The sequence below is a fragment of the Ooceraea biroi genome, chromosome 9, assembly GCF_003672135.1.
Source record: "Ooceraea biroi isolate clonal line C1 chromosome 9, Obir_v5.4, whole genome shotgun sequence".
Taxonomy (NCBI): Eukaryota; Metazoa; Arthropoda; class Insecta; order Hymenoptera; family Formicidae; genus Ooceraea; species Ooceraea biroi.
In genome coordinates this window covers 4,538,642-4,551,417 of record NC_039514.1, presented here as the reverse complement: position 1 = coordinate 4,551,417, position 12,776 = coordinate 4,538,642, and the positions used below count along the sequence as shown (strand labels likewise).

The 12,776-nt window shown below is 39.0% G+C and overlaps 2 protein-coding genes across 6 annotated transcripts in view; both read right to left on the bottom strand.

The window, feature by feature from the left end:
- Positions 1-12,776, bottom strand: part of LOC105279114 — a 164,577-nt gene that overhangs the window by 20,765 nt on the left and 131,036 nt on the right. For all 5 annotated transcript variants that reach the window (XM_026972193.1, XM_026972194.1, XM_026972197.1 and 2 more), the window contains one exon: positions 9,596-9,749. In XM_026972193.1, the coding sequence (XP_026827994.1) occupies positions 9,596-9,749 (154 nt within the window). The remainder of the gene's footprint in view (positions 1-9,595; positions 9,750-12,776) is intronic.
- Positions 2,473-4,500, bottom strand: LOC113562520. The gene has a single exon (XM_026972199.1). It carries the CDS (start codon positions 4,121-4,123, stop codon positions 2,951-2,953), a length of 1,173 nt encoding a protein of 390 aa, XP_026828000.1. The 5' UTR covers positions 4,124-4,500; the 3' UTR covers positions 2,473-2,950.

Below are 12,776 nucleotides of genomic sequence, written 5' to 3'. Positions count from 1 at the left end.
CCACTCTGAAACTACCCACTGCAAAGCAGTTTCGCATGAATGTTTCTTTCTAAAACCCGACTGACATTCACTAATCATCTCGTTATTTTCTAAGAACTCAACTACTTGCTCGTGCACTACTTTCTCCAAAATGTTTTCATAAACTGGCAATTTATTTACCGGCCTGAATTCCTCAATTCTATTCGTTCCTTCTTTCCATTCCTTGGGGAACATTCCTTCTTCAAAAGACTTATTAAATACATGACATATCTTTCCTGCTGCTACTTCGACTACATGTTTCATTATTTCAACAGTTATGCCTTCTTCTGTACCCGCCTTGTTTTCTAAATTTCTTACTATTTTTACTAAATGCTCCGTTTCGATTTGAGCAAATGTTTCAAAAACACTATCGTTGTAGTTCCTATCTTTTATACTGCATTCTCCATCATCCATATTTGTAAATACTTTAATACTATCTATGCAATAATGATTAAATTTATCAGCCATTTCCTCCATCCCCTTAATAATTCTATTTCCTAATTGCACTTCCATATATTCCTTATCGGTTACTTTACCTTTCACTAATTCTTTTAATACTCTCCACATTTGTTTCAGATCCTTTTTATTTTTATCTAGTTTTTCTTCCATATATCTTCTTTTCGTTTTCCTACATACATCTACAACCTTGTTTCTTAGCTGTTGAAATATCTTCCAATCCTCCCCATTACCACTCACACGAGCCACCCTATGTGCTTCATCCCTTTGCCTTATTGCTTGATATACGTCTTCACAATACCATTGCTTTCCCTGCCATTTCCTTAACAAAATTGGTTTTTGAGGTGCAGTTACATCAAGACAATTGATAATGATTTTTACTACAGAGTTTGCTAACATATTAATATTATCTCCTTCAATAGCATCTAAACCGCTCCTTATCATTCCCTTAAATTTATTTATGTCCATTCGCTTATAATCTCTGTATGAAATTAACTTGTTCTCATTTGCTACCAGCTTTCTATCCCAATATAACACTATTGCAGAATGATCCGTAATCTTGGGTTCATGCCAAACTGCAACATTCATTTCAACATTAGAAAAGATTAAATCAATTATTGTTTGAGAATTTCTTACAATTCTTGTTGCTTCTCTTATAAGTTGTTTCAATCCTATAGAACTCATTACTCTAATTAACTTCCTCTGAATATACTTATCTACCTTCATATCTATTGGGTTGGCCAAAAAGTAATTGCGTTTTTTTCCAATAGATGGACATACATATCTTGAAATGTAACTAACTTCATTCTAAACCGCAAATTCATTATGTAGGTTAACAACTCACAGTTCAAGCTTGTTTTAGAAAAAGAAAGTACACGATTTCGTTAACAATTGTTTGTTTGCCGTCGATTTCAAAATGGAAAATCAAAAAGAACATTTTCGTCATATTTTGTTTTATTACTTCCGAAAAGGGAAAAACGCTGTGCAAGCTCATAAAAAGTTATGTGATGTATATGGCGAAGATGCTTTAAAACTGCGGCAGTGTCAAAATTGGTTTACTAAATTTCGATCTGGAGATTTTAATGTGAAAGATGCACCACGCTCAGGAACGCCAATCGAAATTCATGATGACAAAATAAAGGCACTGATCGATTCCAATCGGCGTTTAACGACACGAGAGATTGCTGAGAATCTTAACATATCGAAATCGAGTGTTGAAAACCATTTAAAACGACTTGGATACATTAGTAAGCTCGATATTTGGGTAGCACATGAGCTCAAAGAAATTCATCTCACTAAGCGTATTGACATCTGCGATTCTCTTTTGAAACGTGAGGAAAATGATCGATTTTTGAAACGTATGATAACAGGCGACGAAAAATGGATCGTCTACAACAACGTCAAACGAAAAAGATCGTGGAGCAAGCGTGATGAACCTGCTCAAAGCACTTCAAAAGCAGATATTCACCAAAGAAAGATTATGCTGTCAGTCTGGTGGGACTTTAAAGGTATTGTGTATTTTGAGCTGCTTGCAAGGAATCAAACCATTAATTCAGACGTATACTGTCGTCAACTGGATAAATTAAATGATGCTATCAAACAGAAACGTCTAGAATTGGTGAATCGCAAAGGTGTTGTGTTTCACCATGATAACGCTAGACCACGTACAAGTTTGGTCACTCGTGAAAAATTGTTGCAGCTTGGATGGGATGTGTTACCACATCCACCATATTCGCCAGACCTGGCACCATCAGATTATCATTTGTTTCGTTCTTTGCAAAACGCCTTGAATGGTAAAACCTTTACTGCTGATGAGGATATGAAATCGTTCTTGGAATTGTTTTCTGCTGAAAAAGATAAGAACTTTTTTGAGCGCGGAATCATGAAGTTGTCTGAAAAATGGCAAAAGATAATCAAACAAAATGGACAATATATTGTTTAATAAAGTTTTTGTTTCCCATGAAAAATTCGCCTTTTATTTATATAAAAAAAACGCAATTACTTTTTGGCCAACCCAATATATTAAAATCTCCCATGATTATCACGTTATCATTCTGCATATTGTTGACGCATTCTTCTTCAATATAATCAATAAAGCCATTTTCACTACCATTTGGCGAATTGTAAACTACCATAATTGTACCTATATAATCTTTATCCTTAATTTTAACTGATATTATCCACCACTTCTTCTCACAATTTTTTATCGCTATTATATCAAATTTAATTCTTCTATCTATATATAACAGTACCCCTCCTGTTCTGCTAGATTCTGAATCACCTCGCACGCATACATAATCACTGATGTTTAATTCATGATCCTCTATTTTCTTCGTTACATGCGTTTCTGTAAATCCTATTATACTAGGTTTATATCTCCTTATCAAGACATTCTCTATTTCATCCTTGTGCATTAAGAAACCCTGCGCATTTAAGCATATTACTTGCCTCTTTTCCTATTTACATCCGTTAATTGCTAATTACATTGAATTCTGTCTCTTTGCTTTTTCATTTCTTTCCTTAGACATGGACAATTATTATCGTACGACGAGTGATCCGTCTTTAAGTTTTTAATATTATAAACCCTAATTTTTTCCTCACAATTAATGCACTTTCTTGTCTTGCTATTACAATCTTTCGTCGCATGTTGATCTGCACATTTTCCGCATATTTCTTTTAATTTTGAACAATCTTTCGCAAAGTGATAATAACCACAACACTTAAAACACCTTAAAATCCCTACATAGTCTTGTACTCTGCATATATTCCAACCAATTTTTAACTTTTCCAGTTGTAGAAATCTCTCTCTTGTTTCCGCATTCACCACCGCCACCACCGTCATCCTCTTCGAATTTGCTCTCACCACCTTATGTATTATTTTCCTTTCAATGGAGTTCATCCGCAGTTCATTTTGATCTCTTATTTTTTCCCAGAAACCCTGTTCATCCTCGCAATCCTCCTTGTCCACATCAAATATCTTCAATTTCATTTTCCTCCTCCTTGGTGCTTGCACTTCATATTCATCCCCTAGATCCCTTGCAACTTCGTCCTTCAGCTTTTCCGCTTGATCCTTATTCTCACATCCAATCACGACAGCTCCTCCTGCTACCTTCTTCATTTTCGTAATTCCGACACCTAACTTCGCTATATCAATTTTTTTTGTATTCTCACTTAAATTATTCTTCTCTCCGTTCTTTGGTTTGACAATTAATACCGATTCTCTTTGGTTTTTTGCAGCTCCACTGTAGCTTTTCTTTATCTCTCCTGTTTCCGAATTTGTCACCGATGTATGACATAATCCCTTTTGCAATTCAGTTTTCACTGTTTCATTTAATATATTTACTCCTTCACTCTTCCAGTTTTGTATCTCCTCCTTCACTCTACCCATCTGTTCGATTATAACTTGCTTTAGTTCCTTTTTAATATCCTCACATTCACATCTAATTATTTCCATAATTAATGACTTGATTTCCTTTTTACCCGTTATTTCATCCTTCATCTCTCTAATTGTTTTCACAATCCAATCGATTCTCATATCCATCGTTGTTGTTGACTTACTCGAGCTCCCCGATGCATCTGCTGCTACTCCCACAGACCCTACGGATCCTATTCTCTCCCTATTACTTCCTGCCGCTATCTCTCTCCTCATTTAATCTCTATCACTCTCGATTTTTAATTCTTCGAAAGGACCTTCGCATTTCACCAACTCCTGGCACCTATTGTACACTCGATGTTTGCTTGCACATCCTGGATGGTAAAACAGTTTTACACATTTCCTGCACTGAAGCACGATGTTCTTTATTTCTTTTTTACATGCAGAGCACTTGTACTCTGCATATCTAGCCATGTCGATAATACCGACCGACATGATTTGTAACACATCCAATAGGTGTGTTTGTTTCCACACTCATCACACACTACGTGACCCTTACACGTCAGCACTATTATGGCCGACCGTCACCATCAACCAAGAGAGAGAGAGAGAGAGAGAGAGAGAGAGAGAGAGAGAGGAGAAGGGAGAGGAGGGAAAATAAGGTAATATGGAGGGGAATAGAGGGAGCGAGTAGGAGAGAGAGGAGGATAATAGTGAAGGAAATGATGGAGGAGTTGTTAGGGAAAGAGATAAAGATAGGAGAGGTGGAAGAAAGGAAGGGTGAGGGAGGAAAGTGGATATTGATAGTGGAGATGAGGAGGAGGGGGGATAAAAGTTTGGTTAAAATCTGTTGGAGAAAAGAGGGGAAGCGTGGAGGAGATGGGGAATTGGAATAGACGAGGATTTAACGATGGAGGAGAGAAGGATAAGGTGGAGGTTGCTGGAGAGAGCGAAGGTAGAGAGAGTAAAGGGGAAGGAGATAAAGGTGGAGAACAGGAGGATAGTGATAGAGGGGGTAGATTGGGTATGGGATGTGAAGGAGCAGGATGTGGTGAGGAAGAAGAAGGGAAGGGGGGAGAGAGAGAGGTAAGAGAAGAGAGAGAGGGAGAGGAGGGGGAAGAAGGGAGAGATTAAATGGAAGATATAATTAGAATATGTTACAGGAAAAGGAAAAGAGGAAGGTGAAGGAAGGAAAAGAAAGAGAAACAAGAAGGTGGACAGAAAGGAGAAGAGAAGATGGAGACAAGGAAGGAAAGAAGATAAATGAGGGCCATGTGGAAAAGAAGAAGGGAAAGGACAGGAGGGAGGGAGATAGGTTAGATATATTGTGAGGTCGCACAAAGGCCAGGGATAGAGGTATGAACAATTGTGAGGGAAAAGGAGAGGGGTGTAAGATGAGATGTGAGTCTCGCGGAAAAGTGTAAGCGGAACAGGGTCCGCGATGTACCCTGGTGGAAGGCAATGCAAACCCGGATGGGAAGCATTTAATAAATACATACATATATTATAATCAAAAGTAGACACCCAGTATATTATAATAATTAAAATGGAACATCCTGTATATTATAATTTATTGAAAGAAAAAGATATTGTCTGATAAGAAAGTTACATAAAGAGAAAAGCGAATGAATATAGCCTAACAGATGGACGATTTTATTGAGTACTAAACTTAATTTTAAAGGATTTACAAGAGATGGCGTAATGAGCGCCTGATGGCATCGGCCCATACTGAAGCCAATCATATGAAAGTCCTGTCATTAGCAGAGTTCGGACTTCGGTGCCGCTATCCCCACTCGAGGCGCCCGAGCGCCGCGAGAGACAGTGCCGACTATGTCGGTGGGGCAGCCTATCGGCAGATGAGACACCGTCGCGTATAGCAAAAACTAATTTTTATTGTTACATTTGTAACAATGAGAAACAAAATATTGACTTAAATTGTCGAACTTAAAATTTTGGCGTCTATCTGTCAAAATAGCTTTGTAACTATTACACAGCTATTTGTAATAGCTGTGTAATAGTATTGTAAAGATACGTTAACATCTGACTCTCTATTTCCGAAAATAGAGATTAACATATCTTTACAATAGAGATTAACATATCTTTACAATCGGAACAATTAAAGCTTTTTACATATGCACTGATTGTCTCGTCTGATGTAGAATGCACCTTTTCACGTTACAAAGCTATTTTGACAGATAGACGCCAAAATTTTAAGTTCGACAATTAATAAGTCAATATTTTGTTTCTCATTGTTACATATGTAAAAATAAAAATTAGTTTTTGCTATACGCGACGGTGTCTCATCTGTCGATAGGCTGCCCCACGGACATAGTCGGCACTGTCTCTCGCGGCGCTCAGGCGCCTCGAGTGGGGATAGAGGTACCGAAGTCCGAACTCTGGTCATTAGGCTTTAAGAATCAGTATATTTCATTTGGTCGAAGTGTAAACAACGTATTGTTTTAGTGCATTCAATATGTCGAGTTTTGTGCCAACGAAACACAATTTGCGGGAAGCGTTACTGTTTTGTTTCCATTTGAAGAAATAGGCAGCTAAAAGTCTTCGTTTGCTGTCCGAAGCTTATGCGGATTATGCTCCATCGATTTTAACTTGTGAGTACTGGTTTAGACGATTTAAAAGTGGAGATTTTGATTTGGAAGACAAAGAACGCCCTGGTCAACCGAAAAAGTTTGAAGACAAAGAATTGAAGGCATTGCTGGATGAAGATCAATGTCAAAGGCTTAAAGAATTGGTAGAAGCGTTAAATGCAACCAAAATGGCCGTCTCTAAACGTTTGAAGTCGATGGGAATGGTTCAAAAGCAAGGAAATTGGATACCATACGAATTGAAGCCAAGAGACATCGAAAGGTGTTTTTTCACGTGTGAATTGTTGCTTCAACGGCAAAAAAGGAAGAGTTTTTTGCATCGTATCGTCACTGGCGATGAAAAATGGATACATTACGACAATCCCAAGCGCAGAAAATCATGGTGCAAGCCTAGCCAACCATCAACATGACAAGACTACGATTTCCAGAGCGCCAAGTTTTAACCGTGGACTCTTCATCTACAGGTCATTATAAATAAAACTTACAGAGTGATGAAAGTGGCTATCTGGTTTAGTTTAGGATATATGGAGGTTTTTAGTCGGAATTTGAAAAAACGACAAAAACGCGTTTTTGCTAGTTGCAGACTATAAAAGGTTTTAGCCGTCGCTCATTGGTTATTAAAAAGTTATTAACAAAAGAAGTTTCGAAAATATAGTAGTTATTTTGAATATTGAAAGACATAAACGACGAATATGAACGAAGGAAGGAAAGTCATTTAACCTAACCTTACCTAACCTAATCTGGTTAGGTTATATTTTCCGAAACTGGAGCCCCGGACATATACGCTCGTTTTCAGCCCGCTTCGCGGGAGGGCGGGGGGGGGGAGGGGCGATGCCCCTCCCCTTCGACGGGATCCGTGCCGTGAACCAGGTGATCAAAATCTGTACGGTGAAATCTGTTACACCGGCTCCGACGGGGGAGAGGAGTAAAGCCCCTACCTCTCGCCCTCCCGCGAAGCGGGCTGAAAACGATCGTATGTGTCCGGGGTTCCAGTTTCGGAAAATATAACCTAACTCAAACTTATTTCTGATTTAAAGCTAAAATTCCATCAAATATACTTTTTCGTAAACGTATATGGTATCGTAAAATTATGCTCTAGTCATTAAACTTTTTTGTTAATAATTTTGTAACAAACAACGAGCGACAGGTGAAACCTAGTGCGAGTTATTCAGGAAGATGACCTTGTAATATATGTCAAACTCAAGTCCGTGTTTCGCGTGGACAGTTGAAAATTCGTGCAAAATCATTAAAGTTCTTTTTTTAAATAACTTTTTAATAAACAACGAGCGATGGTTAAAACTTTTTGAAGATCATTCAGGAGGACCTCTATAATATATGTCAAGGTCAAGGTCATCGGGGCGGGCTCCGTTATTGTCAATATTTACCCTATATTGTTCTGAATAACGCGAAAATAGTCTGCAACTGGCAAAAAAGCGTTTTTGTTGATTTCTCAAATTCCAACTAAAAACCTCCATATCTCCCAAATTAAACCAAATAGCCACTTTCACCACTCTTTAAGTTTTGTTTGTAATGACCTGTAGATGAAGAATCCATGGTCAAAACTTGGCGCTCCGGAAATCGTAGTATCCCCATCAACATCAACAGCAAAGCCGAATATCCATCGTTCGAAAGTAATACTCTGTAGTTGGTGGGATCAGAAGGGTGTGGTCTATTATAAGCTGCTAAAACCTGGTGAAACCATTACTAGGGACCGTTACCGACAACAACTAGTACAGCTGAACCGAGAATTGAAAGAAAAACGACCAGAATACGCCAAAAGACACGACAAAGTAATTTTCCAGCATGACAACGCTCGGCCACATATCGCTAAACCATTCAAGGAAACGCTAGAGCTGCTCGGATGGGATGTTCTACCCCACCCGCCGTATTCACCAGACATTGCTCTTTCTGATTTCCACTTGTTTCGATCCATGAAGAACCACCTTTCTGACCAGCACTTCAGTTCTTTTGAAGATATAAAACAATGGCTCGATTCATGGATAACCTTAAAAGACGAGTCATTCTTCCACCGAGGAATCCGCCTTTTACCAGAAAGATGGGAAAAAGTTGTGGCTAACGATGGACAATATTTTGAATAACATGTACTTATCATCTTGTTTCGAAATAAGCGTTCATTTTCACAAAAATCCTTTAAAATTAAGTTTAATACCCAATATTTTTCAAATTATATATTACAAGACAAAAGCCTGTCTACGCCAGGTAGTCCCTGGACCGAAATTAAAGATTTCAAGAATTTTCCCATTACCTGGGGGTGAACCCCTATCACCACGCGAAATTTGGTGTTTCTAGCATGTCGGGAAGTACCCGATCAATTCAACGACAGAATAGGGATTTTATATTATATTATATATAATATATAAATTGAAAGAAAAAGATATTGCCTGATAAGGGAGTTACATACAGACAAAAGCGAATTAATATAGCCTAACAGATGGACGATTTCATTTTTCAAATTATCTGGCATCACTGAGGCGCGCCACTACCTTTTTGTAAACAGGTAATTTTGTTGTAATATATGTTACTGTATGATAATAATCATCATCTTTTAGATGATTATCATTGCTATAATTGCTTCCAGCTCCCGCTCATTATTATCCGAATTCCGAAGGCCAACTGAAAACATATCCGAATCTTGATTATTCAACAATTCTTCACGATTCTTATCACACCGCAAATCAACTCTTTAACTTTATCTATCGAATTATCTATAAGTAACTCTTATGTCGATTGCAACTTTGCATTTATTTTCAATCTGCCAATTGCAAAGCTTTCGAAAGTCTATCAATCCCCAAGTTCTCCGCCAGATATTCTTTTTTCTCTTAAGAACGTTTTCTATCTTCAATTCCATGAGATCTCTAAATCTTGCACTATTTTAAATTGTAGTTTTTCTCTTCTTAGAATTCATTAGTCGAAAAAACTTCTAAGTGTTTTCCAATTTACTCTTTGTGATCGTAATCAATCACTCGCACGACTAAATAATCTCACATCACGATCACGTAGGCCCCAGATGTAAGAGAGGATTGATCGTGAAATGCTGACTGGCGCGTGGATTACAGCAGTGTTATCTAGAAAGGCTGCCATGCAGTAAAATGCCCTCGAATTGCTCGAACTCGTTTTGACTCACCTGTTGTTCACATTGCTCATCATCGATGCAATTAGATCGTTGGGATAACGAACTGCTTGGTCTGCTCGACAGTGAAGACATTGCTGATCTGCACCGTTCGTGTCGTTCCTCACTGGGCGCTTTTGATTGATTGATATAATAATCTCTACCAAACCTATGATTGATAAATTCCACTTATTAGTACTACAAGACTCTACAATGTAAAATGATTATCATTTATAATATTATATCTTCTTCACTCTTTTTTAATTATATATATTGTATATACATATTACATATATCGCACTTGCTTCAAAAGTGTCACAACTCACAAATTTCGAATTTCGAGTTAATACTATGAAACGATTCTAAAAACACTGCTCGACCAATTATAAGTGATACAACTATAAGGTAATTATGCATAATAGGGGAGCCAGCTCCGATGACCTTGACCTTGACATTGTTATAGAGGTCACCCTCCTGAGTGACCTTCAGAAGGTTTTAGCCGGCGGTCATTGTTTATTAAAAAATTAATAACCAATGAAGTTTAATAATTTTGCACAAATTTTCAGCTATCTACACTCTTTCACAGCCCTCCCGCAAAGCGGGCTGAAAACAAACGTATATGCCCGAGGCTCCACTTTCGGAAAATATAACCTAACCAAGGTTGGGTTAGGTTAGGTTTGGTTAGGTTAGGTTAGGTTAAAGCAGAGAATAATTTGTACTTATATTAAAAGAAACTATTCTATATATTAACGATTCACTGCTTTAAATTACTTCAAAATAACTACTACATTTTCGAAACTTCTTTTGTTAATACCTTTTTAATAAACAATGACCGCCGGCTAAAACCTTCTGAAGGTCACTCAGGAAGATGACCTCTATAACATATGTCAAGGTCAAGGTCATCGTACCTGGCTCCCCTATAGATGGGTCCAGACATGTGTCGTATCATCGTATCATGATCGCGTATCACGATTAGCTTAGTGTGGACGGTGCGCCGTATCACATCTGTGTATCGTATCTGTGTATCAAAATAATACGCAGATACGATACGACCATGATCCATTTGAAGTCGGTATTTTGCCGAAACATCAAAGAAATGATACGAGATACGGATACAGTCAGTGTGGACGCTTACTGATCCTGAGATCCTGACTTGATTCAGTCGTGTTGCTTCGTCTAGCGATCGCAAAGTTATGGCTAATCTTTTTTGAACAGGTATTACTTTCCTATATGTGGTGTCTATTAGGTTGTTCATTAAGTTCTGCGGTTTTCTCGATAGATAGCGTTTGTCCATTGAAAAAGATAGCATGCATCGCCTGAACCGCGGATTGCCGCATACTCCGTGACAGGTTAGACAACGCTTGACATTTCGCCAGAGTCTTTGTTGTGTTTTGACGTGTTGTGTGTACGCGCTATTCATTGAAAATGGAGGATCAAAAGGTGCATTTTCGGCACATTTTGCTATTTTTCTTCCGCAAAGGAGTAAAAGCGACGGACGCACAACGTGAGATATGTGGCGTGTACGGGGACTCGGCCATAAGCGCTGACACTTGCCAGCGTTGGTTTGCGCGCTTTCGTTCCGGAGATGTGAACGTCTCCGATGCTGCTCGCTCCGATCGTCCATCCACCACTGACGACGACCAAATCGTGGCCGCAATCAAAGCAGACCGACACCTGACGACGCGGGAGATCGCGGAGCGCTTCGACATCGCCCATACAACGGTTGCGCAGCGATTAAAACGGCTTGGGATGTCGAAAAAAGCAGATGTTTGGGTCCCTCACGAGCTCACCAAAAAGAACATTTTGGATCGCGCCATGATCTGTGAATCCCTGTTGAAATGAAACTCGCTGGAGGCCTTTCTCAAACGGGTGGTCACGGGAGATGAAAAATGGGTGGTATATAACAACATTCGACGCAAGCGGTCATGGTGCGGTCCGGGTGAGTCGTCACAATCGGTTGCCAAAGCGGATTTGCATCCGAAGAAAGTGATGCTGAGTGTGTGGTGGGATTGGCGAGGCGTCCTGTACTTCGAGCTGCTTCCGCGCGGTCAGACCATCGACGCCGAGAAGTATTGCGCTCAGTTAGAAAAATTGAAGCAGGCAGTGGCGAAGAAGCGGCCGGAATTGGCGAACAGGAAGGGCGTTGTCTTTCACTACGACAACGCCAAACCACACACTGCTTTGGTGATCAAGAAGAAGTTGAAGTGCTTTGGCTGGGAAGTCATGCAGCACCCAACGTACTCCCCAGACCTTGCGCCGTCGGATTACCATCTGTTCCGGTCACTCCAAAACAATCTTGACGGGCAGCGCTTTAATTCAGTGGACGATATTCAAACGTACTTGGAGGACTTTTTCGCGCAGAAGTCGCGCGACTTCTACAAACGCGGCATTATGTCCCTTCCAGAACGTTGGCAGAAGGTGGTCGATCAAGATGGACAATACATTCTAGATTGAATAAATGTGTAAGTACAATAGATTTATGTTTTAATTTAGGGCAAAAAAAACCGCAGAACTTAATGAACAACCTAATATTTTGGAAATCTGTTTCCCCACCAAATTTATCAGGTACTCAAACTCAATGGGTGACATTCTTGTGAAGTTTTTGTACTGTCCACTAACAGATTGAAACTTTAAGTCACGCAATAATTTTGGGCCACTGTATACTTCGCGATTCGCAAAACTTCTTTTTATCCACCACCGTCGTGATTTCCTTGGTTTCTTCAATAAATAATGAAGAAAAATGTAATTAACAGCAGCTAACTGTACAGACATTGTCTCCACAGCAGGTTAACGTGGAACGATACGTTAGATGGAAAACTAATAAAGAGATACAGATAAATGATACAGATACGGATTGAAAGCAAGGCCTCGGCGTATCATTATAACTAACGTATCCATATCATGCATGATACGCGATTATGATACGATACGATGATACGACACATTTCTAGACCCACCTTATTATGCATAATTACCCAACTATAAATGTTAAGTAACAGTTCCGTATACGACCCACCTCTGATTTTGATCAACTTTTACAGACATCTGGTACATACTAAATAAAGTCATATAACACAAATGTGAATGTGCGGAAACTTCTACTTTTTGAAATATTCACAGTTTAAGCTGTAACGACACGCCCTTTTTAGGGCGATCGTTCCGTAAAGTCCGATCACCCGACTCGTATTATTGCCTT